Here is an 18,819-nt window from a genome sequence, read left to right on the forward strand (position 1 = left end):
GTTCTGGGTTATTCATTTGTTTCCCCAGCCAGCTGATTTGTGGAATATTGCAACTGTTGCAGATTTTCCTCTGGTTGCTTGAATCCTGCTTACTTCCTAGTTAGCTCATCAAATTCTTTATCAGGGACGCCTGGGTGGCTCAGTGGTTGAGCGTCTGCCTTTGGCTCAGGGCATGATCCTGGAGTCCTGGGATTGAGTCCTGCATCAGGCTCCTCCGCAGGGAGCCTGCTTCTCCCTCTGGCTGTGTCTCTCTTTGTGTCTCTCATGAATAAATAAATAAAATCTTTAAAAAAGTTCTTTATAGAGCCATGGCTCAGCAGATCTGCTGCATGTGGTTGCAGTGGGTCTAGATGAAATCCTGGAGCTGAAGCTCAGAGGGCTACAGGTTTGGTACATGTCTAAGGGACTATAGGACATGATGAAGAGCCAAGACCTACTGCCCTTGCCTGGCATTCCCTGAAGCAGCCCCTGGACTGGACACAGAGACTGATGGGGAACTGGGAAGAGAAAGAGCTGGGGGAAGGAGTTGAGGCTGCCTGCATACTCCCTGTTTCTCTTTTCTAGCGTCTCTGGCCCTTTGCTAAACTCACTCTTGATTTAAACATCATTTGGAAGGCAATCACTGTCCAGACTTACATCTGGACAAGCATGCCAGCCTCCAGGGGCCTCGGTATTTTAACCTGCTGTGTCAGATGCAGAGGTGAGACATAATAATTTCTCAGCCCCCACCTCACCACCCACCATGGCTCCTGTTGCCCAAGTTCCCCATCCATGGTGACCACAGCTCTGTCACACACTGCTTCCTGTTGGGGCTTCCTCGGCCTCACCCCCTCCTTCAGGGCATTTCCTTCCCTGACAGAGGGATCTACACCCACGTTCCTGCCCTGGTGGCTGCAGACATGCTACCCCTGCTGCTGCTGCCCCTGCTGTGGGGGGGTAAGTGGGCCAAGGGAGGGGGGTTGGGCACAGGTGGGAGTGGGCTGGACCCACCGCCAAGCCTCTGTGTCCCCCCAGGGTCCCTGCAGAAGGATGCAGAGTATGAGCTCCGAGTGCAGGAATCAGTAACAGTGCAGGAGGGTCTGTGTGCAGACGTGCCCTGCTCTTTCTCCTACCCCTGGAGCCGGTGGTATTCCTCTGGGATCCCATATATGTACTGGTTCCGAGATGGGGACAATATATACAATTCCCAGCCTGTGGCTACAAATAACCGAAGGATAAAGGTGAAGACAGAGACCCAGGACCGATTCCACCTCATCGGGAACCCCCCGGACAGCAACTGCTCCCTGAGAATCAAAGAGGCCAGGACGAGCGACCAGGGAGTCTACCAATTCCGAGTGGAGAGAGATAACGTGAGATATACTTACAGAGATAAGAAGCTGACCCTGAAGGTGGCAGGTATGGCAGTGGCCTCAGGAGAGGGCTCTGGGACCTGGAAACTCCCATCTTAGAACAGGAACAGGACACTGGAACATTCCCTGCTCCAGGTCTGGGGGCTAGGATGGTGGGAAGAGACATGCGGGCCTGGGGTCAGCTTGTGCCCTGAGGCCCTGGTCCCTCTCAGGGTCATACTCTGGGACCCCACAAGCCCAGGGCCCAGGCACCTCCCTCTCTCCTCCTCAGCCCTGACACAGAAACCGGACATCCACTTTCTGGAGCCCCTGAGGTCTGGCTTCCCCCAAAACCTGACCTGCAGTCTGCCGGGATTCTGCGAAGGGGGAAGACCTCTCACCTTCTCCTGGGTAGGGGGTGCTCTGGACCGGCTGGACCCCCAGACCATGTCCTCCTCAGTGCTGACCCTCACCCCGAGGCTGCAGGACCATGGCAGCAACCTCACCTGTCGGGTGTCCCTGCCAGGAGCTCAGAGCACTGTGGAGAGAACCATCAGGCTCAATGTGTCCTGTGAGTGCTGGAGAGATGGCTGGATCCCTCAGGGCAGTGGGGATTGTGTGAATGCGTGAATACCCTTTGGGAGGGTAGGTGAAGAGTCAACAGGGACAGTCATGTCCACCTTCCCTGTGTTCCCCAACCCCTCCCTGGGTGCTGGGTCTACTTCCATTCCAATCTTCACATCTGAAGCAGGGCCATATCTTTCCATCCTAGACGCTCCCCAGAACCTCACCATCAGCATCTTCTTCAGTGATGTTGCAGGTAGGAAATAATCTGTCTTCTTGGGGGTCTGGGACCTGGCCCTGATGTGGGGGTAGGGAGTCAGCCCCCAACAAGAGGGTAGGGATCATAGATTGAATGGGATCAGATATGGAGAAAGCAAGGTTAAAAATCAGCACCCTGGGATCCCTGGGTGGCGCAGCGGTTTAGCGCCTGCCTTTGGCCCAGGGTGCGATCCTGGAGATCTGGGATCGAATCCCACGTCAGGCTCCCGGTGCATGGAGCCTGCTTCTCCCTCTGCCTGTGTCTCTGCCTCTCTCTCTCTCACTGTGTGCCTATCATAAATAAATTAAAAAATTAAAAAAAAAAATCAGCACCCTCCCTCCTGCACATCCCATGGGTCCATGCACCTCTACTGTCATGTGCAAGCATGCACAAACACACAATTCAAAGCCCATTTCACTTTACCAATGGCACTGCTCTGGCACTCTTCCTAACCCTCCACCCCTATTTCCTGCTGTGTTCACTGAGTGAAGCCACCGGACAGTCCAGGCATGTCCTAGTGGGACACTGAGTCTCCCCTGAAGTTATGAGGCCCAGACACTTGAGGTCAACCTCTTTTGGGTGTTAAAGCCCAGCTTTTCAGCCCTGATGGAATCAACTCAGTGGGTCAAGGAAGGAGAGATGCAATGGGATCCTGGGAAGGAGGGAGGGATGGAGACTGAGAGCCTCCCACAGCTGATGCCCTGTCTCTCCCTCTCCCTCTCTCCATCTCTCTCCCAAAGCCCTGAAGATTCTGGAAAACACCTCATCCATTCTCATCCAGAAGAGCTGGGCTCTGCAACTGCTCTGTGCTGCTGACAGCAACCCCCCTGCGGAGCTGAGCTGGTTCCAGGGGTCCCCTGCCCTGAATGCCACCCCCATCTACAGAAGTCCCATCCTGGACCTGCCTCAAGTAGGGGTTTCGGAGCAAGGAGACTTCACCTGCCGAGCTCAGAACTCGCTGGGCTCCCAGCAGGTCTCCCTGCACCTCTCTGTGGTCTGTGAGTGAGGGGACTCCTGGGGGCAGGACACCGGGGCCTGGGGAGCAGGGGCACCGCTGACCCCTTCTCTTCCCTCTCCCAGACCCCCCGTGGCCGCTCAGCCCCTCCTGCTCCTGGGAGGGCGAGGCGCTGCAGTGCACCTGCTCCTCCCACGCGCGCCCGGCCCCCACCCTGCGCTGGCGGCTGGGGGAGGGGCTGCTGGAGCGGAACCACAGCAATGCCTCCTTGACTGTCACCTCCAGCTCTGAGGGGCCCTGGGTCAACAGCTCCCTGAGCCTCCGTGGGCCGCTGGGCTCTGGCCTCAGACTCAGCTGCGAGGCCTGGAATGCGCACGGGAAACAGAGCGCCACTGTCCTGTTGCTGCCAGGTCTGGGTGCTCTTGGGGGCAGAGGTGTGGGAGGAGGGAGTCCGGATCCTAGAAAAAAGGAGGCCTGAAGCTGAGGCGGGGGCCTGGACAGAAGGTGATTGGTGAGTTATGGTCTCCCATCTCTGGGGCCCAAGCAGGCCCTGCAGCACGTTCTGGGAGGAGGTAGGAAGGCAAGAGATTGAGTGCTGGTAGGGAGTTTCACACCTCTTCTCTGCAGGGAAATCGGTATTCCTGGCAGGAGCCATGCCTGCAGCTCTTGGAGGTGCTGGTGCCACTGCTCTGCTGTTCCTATGTCTGTGCCTCTCCTTCTTTTGCATGTAAGTCTATGTTGGGGAACTACAGGGAATGCAGAGAGAGGTCACTTAATCCCAGAAATGCAGGGTAGAGTAGAGTAGATCCAGAGGGGGTCTTTTTTGGGGGTGGGGGTGGGGGATATAACAATTTCATTGAGATGTAATTCCCGTACATTTACAGCGTACAGTTCAATGCCTTTTAGTGCATTCAGAGTTGTGCATGCATTACCCCAATTATAGGACTCATCAGCCCCAAAAGAAAAGGAAACAAATGAAAGAAACCCTCCACTCCCTAATTTTCATCCTGCCCCCCCCCCCAGCCCTAGGCAATCTCTTTTGTCTCTCTACATTTGCTCATTTCAGACACTCTGTATAGGTGGAATCCTACAACACATGGTGCTTTGTGACTGACCTCTTCCACTTAGCGTGATGTTTTCAGGGTTCGTGCATCAGTATCCTGTCCTATTTTTATTTCCATATACCATCCTATCACATGGATGAAGCACATTGTATTGGTCACTCATGTATTGATAGACATTTGGGTTGTTTCTACTTTTTGGCTATCACGAATAACACTGCAATGACCACCGGGGGCCCAAGTTTTTACATATGAGAGAGTTCTTTAGTGATGGACATTTGGTCTGGCCAAATATCCACTCATCCAGGGGAATGGAGTGCTTACTTGAACATCAGGAAGGTCTGAGGCTGGTTCCGGGGTTTGGGTGCCATTTCACCAGGGAGCAGGAAGCCTGCCCATGTGTACCTGAGCCACCCTGGCTACAGGTGCTGGTTTCTCCCTTTAGAATGAAAGCCCGCAGGAAGCAGACATCTGGGAGTGGAGACGGCATGGATGATGAAGATCCTGTCATGGGTACCGCTGCCTGGGTGAGTGATGCTGGCGTCTTCTTTCGCATGGGGGTGGGGATGGGAGCTAGGTTTGTCCATTCGGAGTCCAGATGGAGCTCCTCCACATTTCCCCACCCCTGCTCCAGTCTGGCCACCTGGGCAGACAGCTGGGGATTGACTTCTCTTCTGTTCTTCCCCTTCATCTCCCAGTGACCCAATGACCCTCTGGTCAACTCTTGTTCCACTCCTGCTGATCACTGAGCCCACCTCACCTCTTTGCTAGATACAGCCAGACAGAGCCTCTCCCAAAATCGATCGCTTTCCAGCCGTTCTGGAGTTTCAGTGATGTTGTCTATGCCCGTTGCTTAGAGAATCGAGTCACGTTTCTTGGTCTGATGTTTATTTATTTATTTGTAAAGGTTTTATTTATTTATTCATGAGAGACACACAGAGAGAGAGGCAGAGACACAGGCAGAGGGAGAAGCAGGCTCCCTGCAGGGAGCCCCATGCAGGACTCGATCCCACAACCTTAGCATCACAACCGAAGCTGAAGGCAGCCGCTCAACCACTGAGCCATCCAGGTGCCCCTGCCCTTCTATAAAATTGAGCCCGTGTTGCCCTAAATGGAGTTATCCAAAATACTTTATTCATGGCTAAGCTCTTATCATGGGAACAAGCATTGTTCACTTGTACTTACTCGTTTTATTTGCAATATGATAAGCAACTGTGAACCCACCAAACACTCACCTCAAACACTGACCATAACTTATATCTGCTCGTGTTGCTCTGTGACATATCCCTTTAACCATTGCTCTGAATCTTCATTTGCTAGCGTTATCCCGCATATATATGCCTGAAATATCTGCTATTCAGTTTAATTGCTTCTGAACCTGCAAAGGCTTCACACTCTGTTCACTCCTCTTGGACTAGCTTTGCAGACTCACCACTACTAGTGACGTCACAGAGATGCATCTATGTTGCATGAAGTTACAGTTGCCTGTTTCATTTTATGATTATGTCTATTGCCTAAGTTCCTGTGGGTGGACATTTGAGTTGCTCCAGATGTTTCTGTTCATATCTCATTGCATTCACATGCAAGAATTTTTCTTCAGCATTATTTAAGAATTTGATTACTAGGTCAGGGGTATGTGAATGTTCCAATTTACAAGATCATGACAAATGGTTTTCCAAAGCAAATGAATGCATCCATTAATATACCCATCTGTGCCTATCAGATCCTGTTGATCTATAATATCTGCAGCACTTGATTTTCGGAATTTTTTGTCGTCTCACTATATAACTATAGTATTGATCTGCACTTCATTCGTTCCAATGAGGATGAAAATCTCTGTCTTCATTGGCATATGAACACCTCCTCTCTAAAGTGCCTGGTCCTATCTGCAGCCCATTTTCCTATTGGGTGTTTGACTTTCTTCCTTCTTTCTTTTTCTTTCTTTCTTTCTTTCTTTCTTTCTTTCTTTCTTTCTTTCTTTCTTTCTTTCTTTCTTTCATTTCTTTCTTTCTAAGATTTTATTTATTTACTTGAAAGAGAGAGAGTGAGTGAGAGCCCATGAGCAGGGGGGAGGGGCAGAGGCAGAAGGAGAAGCAGACTCCTCACTGAGCAGGGAACCTGACATGGGATTCTGGGACTCGATCCCAAGACCCTGGGGATCATGACCCAAGCAGATACTTAACCAACTGAGCCACCCAGGAGCCTAGGTGTTTGACTTTCTTATTGAATTTATTGGAGAGCTTGTGCGTCTTCATACTAATTTTTTTCTTGGTTATACACACTATAAATAACTTTTCTCAGTAATTTGTCTTTACTTTTTAAAGGTGATCTTTGATGAGTGTACGTTCTTAATAGTAATATAACCATATTCCCCAATCTCCTCTTTTTTGTTTAGTGACTTTTGGGTCTCATTTAAGAAAACCTTTCTTATTCTAAGATTAGACGGATATTCAAGTGTAGTTTTTTTTTTTTTTTTTTAAGATTTTATTTATTTGGGATGCCTGGGTGGGTCAGAGGTTGAACATCTGTCTTTGGCTCAGGGCATGATCCTGGGGGCCCGGGATTGAGTCCCACATCAGGCTCCCTGCATAAAGCCTGCTTGTCCCTCTGCCTATATCTCTGCCTCCCTCTTTCTCTGTGTCTCATGAATTTATTTATTTATTTATTTATTCATGAGAGACACACACAGAGAGAGGCAGAAATATAGGTAGAGGGAGAAGCAGGTTCCTTTCGGGGAGCCTGATGCAGGACTCGATCCCAGGACTCTGGGATCACGATCTGAGCCAAAGGCAGATGCTCAACCACTGAGTCCCCCAAGTACATCCCTCAAGTATAATTCCTACTAAAAGTTTTATGTATTCCTTTGGACATGTAAAGACTTAATCTACTTGGAGTTGATTTTTGTGTAGGGTGCAGCGCTGACCTTTATATGTTTCTCCTTCGTGTATGGAATAACCTTTCTCTTGCCCCTCTGCTGATCTGCCACACCACTCTGTCATACATCAAAATTCAGTACACATGTGGGCCTCTGTCTGTGGCCTCTATTCTATTCCAGTGGTCAATTTAACTGTCTGAGCCAGAACTATCTCTAGAGGCAAGGCAACCGATCTGTAGATTCAAGACCAAGTACTGATATCTGATAGAGCAGGATCCCTTCCTTAATTTTATCTAATAGTGTCTTGGCTATTCTCAGCCTTTTGCTCTTCTATTTAAACATTAGAATCAGTTTGTCAAGTTCCCAATAAACACCCCTGTTGGTATTTTTACTGGAATTACATTGAATCTATAGATCAACTTGGGAAGAATTTACTTGTTTGTGAATTCAAGTCTTCTTGTCCACAAAAACAGGGATCTATTAGTTTAAATTTTTTTCAAAAAAGATGTAGGACTCCTTCAGATAGGTCTTCCTTTTGTTATTTTACTTCCTTAATGCTAGTTTTGTTACTATTATAAATGTTATCTTTTTAAAAATGCATTTTCTGGGACGCCTGGGTGGCTCAGCCATTGAGCATCTGCCTTTGGCTCAGGGTATGATCCTGTGGTCTTGGGATCAAGTCCTGCATGGACCTCCCCATGGGGAGCCTGCTTCTCCCTCTGTCTATGTCCCTGCCTCTCTCTCTGTGTGTGTCTCTCATGAATAAATAAATAAAATCTTTTTAAAAATGCATTTTCTGATCACTCATCAATGATATGCAGAATTAAAATATTTTTTTTTAGAATTAAAATATTGATTAAAAATATATAAGCATTGGGACTTCTGGGTGGCTCAGTTGAGCAGCTGGCTCTTGATTTCAGCTCAGGTCATGATCTCAGGGTCCTGAGATGGAGCCCTGTACCAGACTCTGTGCTCAGCGCAAAATCTGCTTAACTCTCTCTCTCTCTCCTTTTGCTCCCTACCCCAATTTGCAAGCACACACACTCTCTCTCTCTCAAATAAATTAATTAATTAAAAAAAATTTACAACGAGTCAATGCCTGACTGACTCAGTGGGAGGAGCATGCAACTTACGATCTCTGGGTCATGAATTCGAGCCCCACATTGGGTATAGAGATGAAGAAGAAGAAGAAGAAGAAACTTAAAAATTTTATAAAGTGTTTTAAATTTCTTTTTTTTTTTTTAATTTTTATTTATTTATGATAGTCACAGAGAGAGAGAGGCAGAGACACAGGCAGAGAGAGAAGCAGGCTCCATGCACCGGGAGCCCGACGTGGGATTCGATCCCGGGTCTCCAGGATCTTGCCCTGGGCCAAAGGCAGGCGCCAAACCGCTGCGCCACCCAGGGATCCCTATAAAGTGTTTTAGAATTTTATAAAATTACAAATTGGCCTTAGGTGTCATTTAGATTCTTGTTTTGGTAGCTGGAGTGTTTTAGATCTATTCATAAGCGTACTGCACCATGCTTTTACAGAGATAGAGATACCATCTGGAAAATTTGTGATATTCTGGTTTTTAACTGTCATGGCTTGCTGAACCAAGCAGCTGAATTTGATGCAAATATAATGTCATCATTATATTGAATTATATTAAATCAACTTGTCCTTTTGGATTACACAGCAGATACTACACAAGAAACACCTGGCCTCATGCATCCTCTGCAGATATATTTTTCTTTTCTTTTTTCTTTCTTTTCCTAGATTTTATTTATTTATTTGAGAGAGAGCGGCAGAGAGAGAGTACAAACGGGGAGGGGCAGAAGGAGAGAAAGAGAAGCAGGCTCCCTGCTGAGCAGAGAAGCACAATGTGGGGGGGGGGGGCTCTTTTAAAGGACCTGGGGATCATGACCTGAGCCAAAGGCAGATGCGGTCTAAACCGCTTAACCAACTGAGCCATCCAGGCACCCTCCTGTATTTTTCTCCTAAAAGATTTTGTATTTCAATAAACGACTCACTCTCCTGAATCATTGATGGAGAAGTGAGCACACTCAGACTCCATCCTCTGGTCACAGATGTTCCTGTAACATGGACTATGGGCGGTAGGTGGTAAAAGATTGAGCAGTAGCCAGTTCCTCAATTTATCTATACATCTTCTACTCTCTACCTTGGTGAGGCCCAACGCCCCTGCAGAGTTCTTCTGGGGCTTCACTGTAAATGTTCATCTCCTCACTGTGACACTCACCTCTTCGGAGTGCTGATCTGGGTGCTCAGAATTGTCTTCATTCTCTCAGTAGATGCAGCAACGCATGAAAAGCAATGACATGTTTATTGATCTTATATTTTCCCAGCTTGCTAAGCTCTCGTTAGTTTTTTTTTTTAAGAACTTATTTATTTATTCATGAGAGACCCAGTGAAAGGCAGAGGCATAGACAGAAGAAGAAGCAGGCTCCCTCCTGGGAGCCCGGTAAGAGACTAGATCCCAGGACCCCAGGATCACGACCTAAGCCAAAGGCAGATGCTCAACCACTGAGCCACCAGATGCCCCAGTTTTGTTTTAAGATTTTATTTTTAAGGGGATCCTTGGGTGGCTCAGCGGTTTAGTGCCTGCCTTTTGCCCAGGGTGCGATCCTGGAGTCCTGGGATCAAGTTCCACGTCAGTCTTCCGCATGGAGCCTGCTTCTCCCTCCTCCTGTGTCTCTGCCTCTCTCTCTCTCTCTCTATCATAAATAAATCTTTAAAAAAAAAGATTTTATTTTTAAGTAATCTCTATACCCAATGTGGGGCGTGAACTGACAACCTCAAGATCAAGAGCCACACGCTCTTCCAACTGAGCCAGCCAGGTGCCCCTAAGCTCTCTTGTTATTCTAATAATTTGTATATAGACATGGAAGTATTTTTAACAGTTTTTTTCTTTTTTTTTTTTTTTAGATTATTTATTCATGAGAGACAGAGAGAGAGAGGCAGAGACATAGGCAGAGGGAGAAGCAAGTTCCTTGCAGGGAGCCCGATGTGGGACTCAATCCCGGATCCTGGGATCAGGCCCTGAGCTGAAGGCAGGCGCTCAACTGCTGAGCCACCCAGGCATCCCAACAGGGTTTTTTTTTTTCCCCCGATTTAGAAAATATCACAGGGCATCTGCTGGCTCAGTTGGAAAAGCATATGACTCTTGATCTCAGGGTTGTGAGTTTGAGCCCCACATTGGATGTGGAGCCCATTAAAAAATTTTTTTTAAGTATCTTAGTTAGGGGCACCTGGCTGGCTCAGCAGGTGGAGCATACTACTTTTGATTTCTAGGTTGTAAGTCCACCTGTTTTAGAAATATTGGATCTTCTCAGTGAATTGAACATTTGATCATACATCATGATCTTCTCTATTGAGACTTTTTGTTCTAAAGTCTATTTGGTTAGATCTTAATATAGATACAACAATTTGTCATTGGCTAGTAAGATGTCTGTTATATGTCCATCCTTTGTTTCTCCAGCAACATTTTATTTATGCTTCAGAAGTGATTTTTGTAAACAGTAGTATAACCAAGTTTTTTAAAAAAGAACTTTTCATTTTTAAAATTAAAAAAAATATTTTTTAAAGATTTAATGTATTTATTCATGAGAAACACAGAGAAAGAGAGGCGGAGACATAGGCAGAGGGAGAAGCAGGCTCCATGCAGGGAGCCCAATGTGGGACTTAAACCCAGGAATCCCGGGATTACGCCCTGGGCTGAAAGCAGGTGCTCAACCGCTGAGCCACCCAGGCATCCCTAAAAATTTTTTGAATTTTAAGTAGGATCCACACCCAATGTGGGGCTTTAACTCACAATCCTGAGATTAAGAATCTCCTGCTCTACTAATTGAGCCAGCCAGGTTTTTACAAATCCAATTTGACTTCCTCTATTTGTGTTTACTATGTTTATTAATACATGCGGTTTTCATTCTCCTATTTTACCTTTCCCTTTTGCTTGGTTCCATTTTTTTTCAATATTTCATTTTCTCCTCTCTTAAAAAATCAATCTCTCCCTTATACCCAAGAAAAACTTTAGTGTGCTTTTTATATCTCTCATGCTTCTTTCCCTACACTTTCTACAACGTTGCTGCTTTTTCTAGATCTTCATTTTTCACTCTAGATTATTATGAACATACCTAATATTTTTCTATTCTTTGGTATTTTGTTTAATACACAGTCACACATTTTACTGAGTCACACCTTTGTACCCCAGATTTATTGCAGCATTTTCAGGTTTTGTTACTTTTATCTTTTTTTTTAATATGATTTTTATTTATTTATTTGACAGAGAGAGAAAGAGCACCAGCAGGGGGAGCAGTAGAGGGAGAAGGAGAAGCAGGCTGCCGGCTGAGCAGGGAGCTGGATATGGGGGGGGGGGGGCAGGGGCTTGATCCCACCACCCTGGGATCATGACCTGAGCTAAAGGCAGATAGATGCTTTAACCGACTGAGCCACCCAGGTGCCCCTGTTAGTTTTATTTGTATTCTTCCTCCCAATGTGCTTTCAATTTGGATTCTCTTGTATTAAGATTTCTGAGGACTTACGTGTTTGAAATTTTATGTAATGGTCCTATATTTGAGTTTCATTTGGCAGGATATAAATTTTAGGATCAAAATGATTTTCCTTCAATGCTTTATTTTATTATTTTATTTTCCTTTTAAGTAATCTTTACACCCAACATGAGACTCAAACTCATAGCCTCAAGATCAACAATCGCAAGCTCTACTGACTGAGCCAGCCAGGCAACCCCTTCTTCCAATGTTTTAAACACTATATTTATTTTTCTTTTTAAGATTTTGTTTATTGGAATCCCTGGGTGGTGCAGCGGTTTAGCGCCTGCCTTTGGCCCAGGGCACGATCCTGGAGATCCGGGATCGAATCCCACGTCGGGCTCCTGGTGCATGGAGCCTGCTTCTCCCTCTGCCTGTGTCTCTGCCTCTTTCTCTCTCACTGTGTGCCTATCATAAATAAATAAATAAATAAATAAATAAATAAATAAGATTTTGTTTATTTATGAAGGGCACAGAGAGAGAGGCAGAGACATAGGCAGAGGGAGAAGCAGGTTCCCTGCAGGTTGCCCGATGTGGGACTCGATCCCAGGATCCCGGGATTATGACCTGAGCCAAAGGCAGACCCTCAGTCACTGAGCCACCCAGGTGCCCCAACACTGAACTCTATTGTTTCTTTTTTCTTTTTAAGATTTTATTTATTTATTCATGAGAGATACACAGAGAGAAGTAGAGACATAGACAGAGGGAGAAGCAGGCTCCTCATAGGGGGCCCAATTTGGGACTCAATCCTGGGAATGAGATCATGCCCTGAGCCAAAGGCAGATGCTCAACTGCTGAGCCACCCAGGCATCCCTACTCTATTGTTTCTTGTACCTAGGTTTGCCATTGAGAAATGTAATGTCTGGGGGCGCCTGGGTGGCTTAGGTGATTAAGTATCTGACTCTTGATTTCAGCTCAGGTCATGATCCCAGGGTGGTAAGATTGAGCTCCATGTCAGCCTCTGTGCTCAGTGTGGAGTCTGCTTGAGATGCTCTCTCTCCCTCTGCTCCCTGCTATCTTGCATGCTCCTTGTCTCTCAAAAAATAAAAGAAAGAAAATAGGAAGAAGAAGAAGAGATTTTATGTCTGTCTGAGTCTTGCACATTTGTAAGTAATCCACTCGTTGTCCCTGGAAACTTTTACACTTTTCTCTTTGAGTGCTCTCTTTGGCAGCACATACACACCTTTCTCTTTGGTTGTGATATTCATAAGATTTACTACACTGTATTAGAATATGTGGTGTCCTGGTCTTTTTTCTTGTATTTGTGGGGAACTTTTCAGCTGAGGTGGTTTATCTTTCTTCAGTTCTGGGAATTTTATCTTCATTATTGTTTTTGTTCAAGTATTTCCTCCTTTTTAAATTTCCAATAACACAGCTGGCCTGAGTTTCTTTTCTTTCCTGGCTCTGCCAAGGAGTAGCCTTGGGCAAGTAACTTCACCTTCCCCCACCTCAGTCTCCCTATCTGTAAAATGGGGAGAATAGATATTATTCCTACTGGGCTGTGGGTTTTGTGTGTGTGTGTGTGTGAGGATTAAATGTGATTAATAAGCTTCAATGTGGCCTAATCAGTTGTAACATTAAAGAATTTTATTTTATTTTATGATTATTTTTTGCCTTACAGAATTTTAAATGGATGAGTGAAGAGTTGAATACATAGGAAGTGTGTGTGAATAGGAGGATGAATGAATAAATGTCCCATTAGCCCAACTTCCCTTGGGGACTACACCTGCCTTATTCCTTCTCTTACTCCTTTATTTCTCCTTTACTTAGGGTTCCAGGCAAAAGGCCTGGCCAGACAGCCCCCAAGACCAGGCGACTCCTGCTGGGGATGCCCCTACCTCAGGGGATCAACAGGATCTGCATTATGCCTCCTTCAGCTTTCATGAGATGAAGTTGAGGGAGCCTCAGGATGAGGAGGCCACCAGCACCAACGAGTACTCAGAGATCAGGACAAGCAAATGAGGACTGCTCAGAGCTTGGTGCTGGCCTGGGGAATCACAATCCCTGGGGGAGAAGAGTCAGGCACTAAGCAGTGAAGCATGTGGAGCCCTGTGGCAATATGAACAGGAAAAACTGTCCATGTGTCCCCAGGCAGAGCTGACTTGGGCTCAAACATAGACTATCCAGCAAGTTGCTCCATTTCCCTGTGCCTGTTTCCTGTTCTGTAAATCAGAGATCATGCATCCTGCCTCAGAGGTGGTTGTGGACATTAAAGAAATTAACATGCAGAAATCAACCTACAGAGGTCCTGTCTCACCATGTGTGCTCCATGCCTCCTACTGCTATCTTCTTTGGACAGAAAGGTCCTGCTGGCAAGTTACCCTGAGGCTGGGGATGACCAGGCCTAGGGCTCGCTCATGCTCCTTCCCAGAACTCTTCAAAGCCTCCCAGGGAAGGACCAACCCCTTGACCTGCCATTTGCTTCATGATACAGCATCTTATCATCTCTGTCAGGTCTTCTCCTCGTCCCACTTGTACCTGTCAATTCTTCCATCACACTCCTTCACCTCCTGACCTCCAGTCCCTTCCCTATGTCATTTATGGGCCTCACAGGGATGTGTCCAACCCTGGATCCCTTGCACAAACCCCTTCAAGGCTCCCTAACCTTAGACAATACATAAGCATCTGGTACCCCTGGCATTTTTTAAAAGATTTTATTTATTTATTCATGAGAGACAGAGAGAAAGGCAGAGCATAGTCAGAGGAAGAAGCAGGCTCCCCGTGGGAGCCCAATGTGGGACTTCCTCCCAGGACCCCAGGCTCACAATCAGAGCCAAAGGCAGATGCTCAACCACTGAGCCACCCAGGCATCCCTGCCCCTGGCATTTAAAGTCCATCATGACCTCACTGCTAGCTACTGTTGAAAAAGAAACAACAGAGGCACCTGGGTGGCTCAGTTAGTTGAGCGTCTGCCTTCGGCTCAGGTTATGATCCTGGGGTCTTAGGATTGAGCTCCTTGTCACGCTCCCTGCTCAGTGGGGAGCCTGCTCCTCCCTTCCACTTGTGCTCTCTCTCTCTCACTCTCTCTCATTATCTCTCTCTCAAATAAATAAAATTAAAAAAAAAAAAGGAAAGGAAAGGAAAGAAGAAACAGACTCAAAATGGAGACACTTGCCTCCATGACAGCAAACCAAGACTAACAGTGGTTTCAAGCTCTCCCAGAAATGTGCTCTTTAAACAGTGGATCTGAAACGTCCTGATCAGCACTGGTGAGGTCACCTGCAAGTTAATACCCTCCCCGAAAAAAGATGGCCCGATCTGAAAATACCTGCTTTCTTTTGACAATAACTCCCTTGCCCCACCCTCCTGCCTCTATAAACCTTCCACTGTGTACAGCTCCTCGGAGCACCTGTCTCTTTGCTGGAAGGGATGCTGACCACTTCATAAGTCATGGAATAAAGCCCGTTACATCCTCCAATTTACTTAGCTGAATTTCCTTCATTAGCACTGCTCATCTGCACTTCTCTCTGCTGTCTTCCTTACAACATCTGTGTTGTTCTGACCCTCTCCTGGAGACCCAGCCTCTCTGCTTCACCTGGCCAACGCTGGCTGGTCCTTCACACCTGAGTCCTTGCACAGATCCCAGTTGAGAGCCTGGACCAAAGAAAGAGCTCACTCTCTCCCTTTCTCTAAAGTGGGACTAATGTGTTATTTCTTTTCCACAAAGCACTAGAACAAAAACAGCCAGAACTTCACCAGTGGCACTGCAGTGCAAATGCCCAGCAACAAGCTTTTCTGATTGTAAGTGCCTGACATTAAGCATTTCTACTGAGGTACAAAATGCAAATTTTTCTGGAAGGAGATGGGACAAGAAAGCTAGCAAAAGAAAAAGATTTGTCCCGGCTAGGCTGCTTTCCCTGGTGCTGGGAATTGAAGGTATGGGGTCTTCTGAACATTACCTCATCTTCCTTTGGGGATGGAAGGAAGATCCTTGTGGCAGATCATTGGTGCTGATCAAAAATTTCCTGACTGACCAGTTAAGACTACATTTCTGGGAGGGGGGGAGAGGGTGACCCACCCTGACCTTGACCTCAGTCTAGGTCAGGGTGACCTTTTTTTTTTAAAGATTTTATTTATTTATTTGACAGAGAGAGCACAAGCAGGGGGAGCAGCAGGCAGAAGGAGAGGGAGAAGCAGGCTCCCTGCTTAGCAGGGAGCCCAACTCAAGGCTCAATCCCAGGACATAACCTGAGCCAAAAGCAGCTGCTCAACTAACTGAGCCATCCAGGTGCCCCACCCCCGCTTTGTTGTAAGTAGGCTCCATGCCCAGTGTGGAGCTCAATAAGGGGCTTGAACTCACGACCCCTGTGTCAAGACCTGAGCTGAGATCAAGAATTAGACCCTTAATGACTGAACCACTCAGGTGCCCCCTCAGTACTTCTAATTGATTCAGTTCGTCCTTGCAGCTTATCTCTTAAGCAAAAAACCTTGTGGGCAAAGCATCCCATGATGGGAACTGAAACTACTCCCTCAAGCAATAAAAACTGTCCTGAGCCTGTAAGACCTGGCATGACTGACCCGAAGACAATGATCCACCTGTCTTTTACTGCCCAGCGGCATGTCCTCAACTGTCTTTTCCCTACATTTTCTTTCCTTTCCTTTTTTTAAGAGAAAGCTCAGAGATATGCTGGGGTGGGGATGGATGAAGGGATGTGGGGTGGGGGTTTTTGTGGGTAGGGGTTGGGGAGGGGAGGGAGAGAGAGAGAGAGAGAGAGAGAGAGAGAGAGAGAATCTCCAGTAGACTCTGTGCTGAGTGTGGAGCCCAATGTGGGGCTCAGTCTCACGACCCTGAGATCATAACCTGAGCCAAAATCAAGAGTCAGACACTTAACCAGCTGAGCCACTTAACCAGGCACCACCCTGCCCCCACTTTCCATATAGGAACCTAGGAATGTTTTCAGCATTCTGGAGACAGTCTTTGAGATGCTAGTCTTCTGTCTTCCCAGTGTTGGCCTCCTTCAAGTAAATCCCTTTCTTGTTTCACCACTGCTTGTGTCTCTGCCTTTGGAGTCACTGAACCTGGTCTGTTTGGAGCTCCCAGAGCCCCTGCTCCCTAGTTATAGGAGGTTGAAACTGTAGTGAGATTATGTGTTAAGTTTCATTTTGGGGATTAAGCATAAATGACACTATTTTGTACCTGTGGCCTTTTTCTTTTAATTCCAGTATAGTTGGGATGCCTGAGTGGCTCAGTGGTTGAGCGTCTGCCTTCAGCTCAGGGTGTGATCCCGGAGTCCCAGGATCAAGTCCTGCATTGGGCTCCCTCATGGAGCTTGCTTCTCCCTCTGCCTGTGTCTCTGCCTCTCTTTCTCAGTCTCTCTCTCTCTCTCTGTGTGCCTCTCATGAATAAATAAATAAAATCTTTTTAAAAATTCCAGTATAGTTAACATATGATGTTATAGCAATTTCAGTTGTAGGATATAGTGATTCAACAATTCTATACATTACTACGTGCTCATCATTGTAAGTGTGTTCTTATTCCCTCACCTACTTCACCCATCCCCCCATCCACCTCTGCTCAGGTAACCTTCAGTTCTCCATTTAAGAGTCTGTTTTTGAGGGATCCCTGGGTGGCGCAGCAGTTTAGCGCCTGCCTTTGGCCCAGGGTGTGATCCTGGAGACCCGGGATCGAATCCCACGTCGGGCTCCCGGTGCATGGAGCCTGCTTCTCCCTCTGCCTGTGTCTCTGCCTCTCTCTCTCTCTCTCTGACTCATAAAAAAAAGAGTCTGTTTTTGGGGGGCTCCTGGGTGTCTTGGTTGGTTGAGCATCTGCCTTCAGGCCAGGTCATGGTCTCAGGGTCTTGAGATCTAGCCCAGAGCTGGGCTCCCTGCTCAATGGGGAATCTGCTTCTCCCTCTCCCTCTGCTTCTGCTATCTCTCTCTCACTCTCTCAAATCTTTTTTTTTTTTTAATCTTTTTTGGTCTTTCTTTTTTCTTTGTTCATTTGTTTTGTCTCTCAAATTCCACATGAGTGAAATCATGGTAATTGTCTTTTTCTGACTGACTTATTTCACTTAGCATATACCCTCTTGACCTATCAATGTTGTGCAAATGGCAAGATTTCATTCTTGTTTATGGCTCGTATTTCATTGAGTGTGTGTGTATGTGTGTGTGTGTACCATGTCTTCTTTATCTATTCATCTATCAGTGAACACTTGGGCTGCTTCCAGAATTTGGCTATTTTAAATAATGTTGCAATAAACATAAGGGTGCATGTGTCCCTTTAAATTAGTGTTTTTGTATTTTGGGGGTACTCAGCGGTCAGTGGTGGAATTACTGGATCATATGGTATTTCTATTTTTAAATTTTAAAAATATTTCATTTATTTATTTGAGACAAAGAGAAAGAGAGAATGAGTGGGGAGGGGAGGGGCAGAGGGAGAAGCAGACTCCTTGCTGAGCAGAAAGCCTGATGTGGGGCTTGACCACAGAGCCCCAGAATAATGACTTGAGCCAAAGGCAGACACTTAACCAACTGAGTCACCCAGGTGCCACTATTTTTAATTTTTTTGAGGAACCTACATACTGTTTTCCAAAGTGGCTGCACCAGTTCACATTCCCACCAACAGTGCATGAGGGTCCCTTTTTCTCCACAGCCTCTCCAACACTTGTTGTTTCTTGTGCTTTTTGGTTTTTGAGGGAGAAGCAGGCTCCCCACAGGGAGCCCGATGTGTGACTCAATCCCAGGACCCCGGGATCACGACCTGAGCCAAAGGCAGATGCTCAACCACTGAGCCATCCAGGTGCCACTGTTGGTTTCTTTTTAAGTTTATTTTATTTTAGGGGTACATAGGTGGCTCAGTCAGTTAAGTGTCTGCTTTCGGCTCAGGTCGTGATCCTGAGGTCCTGGGATGGAGCCCCATGTCTGGCTCCCTACTCAGTGGGGAGTCTACTTCTCCCTCTCCTCCCCCCAGCTTGTATTTAATCTCACTCTCTCAAATAAATAAATAAAATCCCTGAAGGAAAATGTTTATTTTGTTTTAGTAATTTCTGCACCAAACATGGGGCTCAAATTCATGATCAAGGGTTGCACACTATTCTGACTGAGCCAGCCAGGCGCCCATTTTGTGTTTTTGATTTTAGCCATTCTGACAGGTGTGAGGTGAATTGTTTTTTTTTTTTTTAAGATTTTATTTTTACATAATCTCTGCACCCAAGGTGGGGCTCAAACTCATAACCTGAAATCAAGAGCCACATGCTCCACCAACTGAGCCAGCCAGGCGCCCTGGTTTT

At 46.6% G+C, this 18,819-nt stretch overlaps 1 protein-coding gene across 5 annotated transcripts in view; it reads left to right on the plus strand.

The window, feature by feature from the left end:
- Positions 1–18,819, plus strand: part of SIGLEC5 (sialic acid binding Ig like lectin 5) — a 33,094-nt gene that overhangs the window by 12,278 nt on the left and 1,997 nt on the right. Inside the window, exons 2-11 of one of the 5 annotated variants that reach the window (XM_072769001.1) lie at positions 565–700; positions 860–936; positions 1,015–1,395; positions 1,621–1,899; positions 2,101–2,148; positions 2,892–3,149; positions 3,232–3,516; positions 3,734–3,833; positions 4,613–4,694; positions 13,361–13,826. In XM_072769001.1, coding sequence (XP_072625102.1) covers positions 693–700; positions 860–936; positions 1,015–1,395; positions 1,621–1,899; positions 2,101–2,148; positions 2,892–3,149; positions 3,232–3,516; positions 3,734–3,833; positions 4,613–4,694; positions 13,361–13,552 — 1,710 coding nt within the window. In that variant the 5' untranslated portion in view covers positions 565–692 and the 3' untranslated portion in view covers positions 13,553–13,826. Of the gene's footprint in view, positions 1–298; positions 701–859; positions 937–1,014; positions 1,396–1,620; positions 1,900–2,100; positions 2,149–2,891; positions 3,150–3,231; positions 3,618–3,733; positions 3,834–4,612; positions 4,695–13,360; positions 13,827–18,819 lie in introns of those variants that run through there. The other 4 variants (XM_072769007.1, XR_012003989.1, XM_072769018.1 and 1 more) reach the window with 4 other exon arrangements.

Source organism: Canis lupus, chromosome 1 (genome assembly GCF_048164855.1).
Source record: "Canis lupus baileyi chromosome 1, mCanLup2.hap1, whole genome shotgun sequence".
NCBI classification, from domain to species: Eukaryota; Metazoa; Chordata; class Mammalia; order Carnivora; family Canidae; genus Canis; species Canis lupus.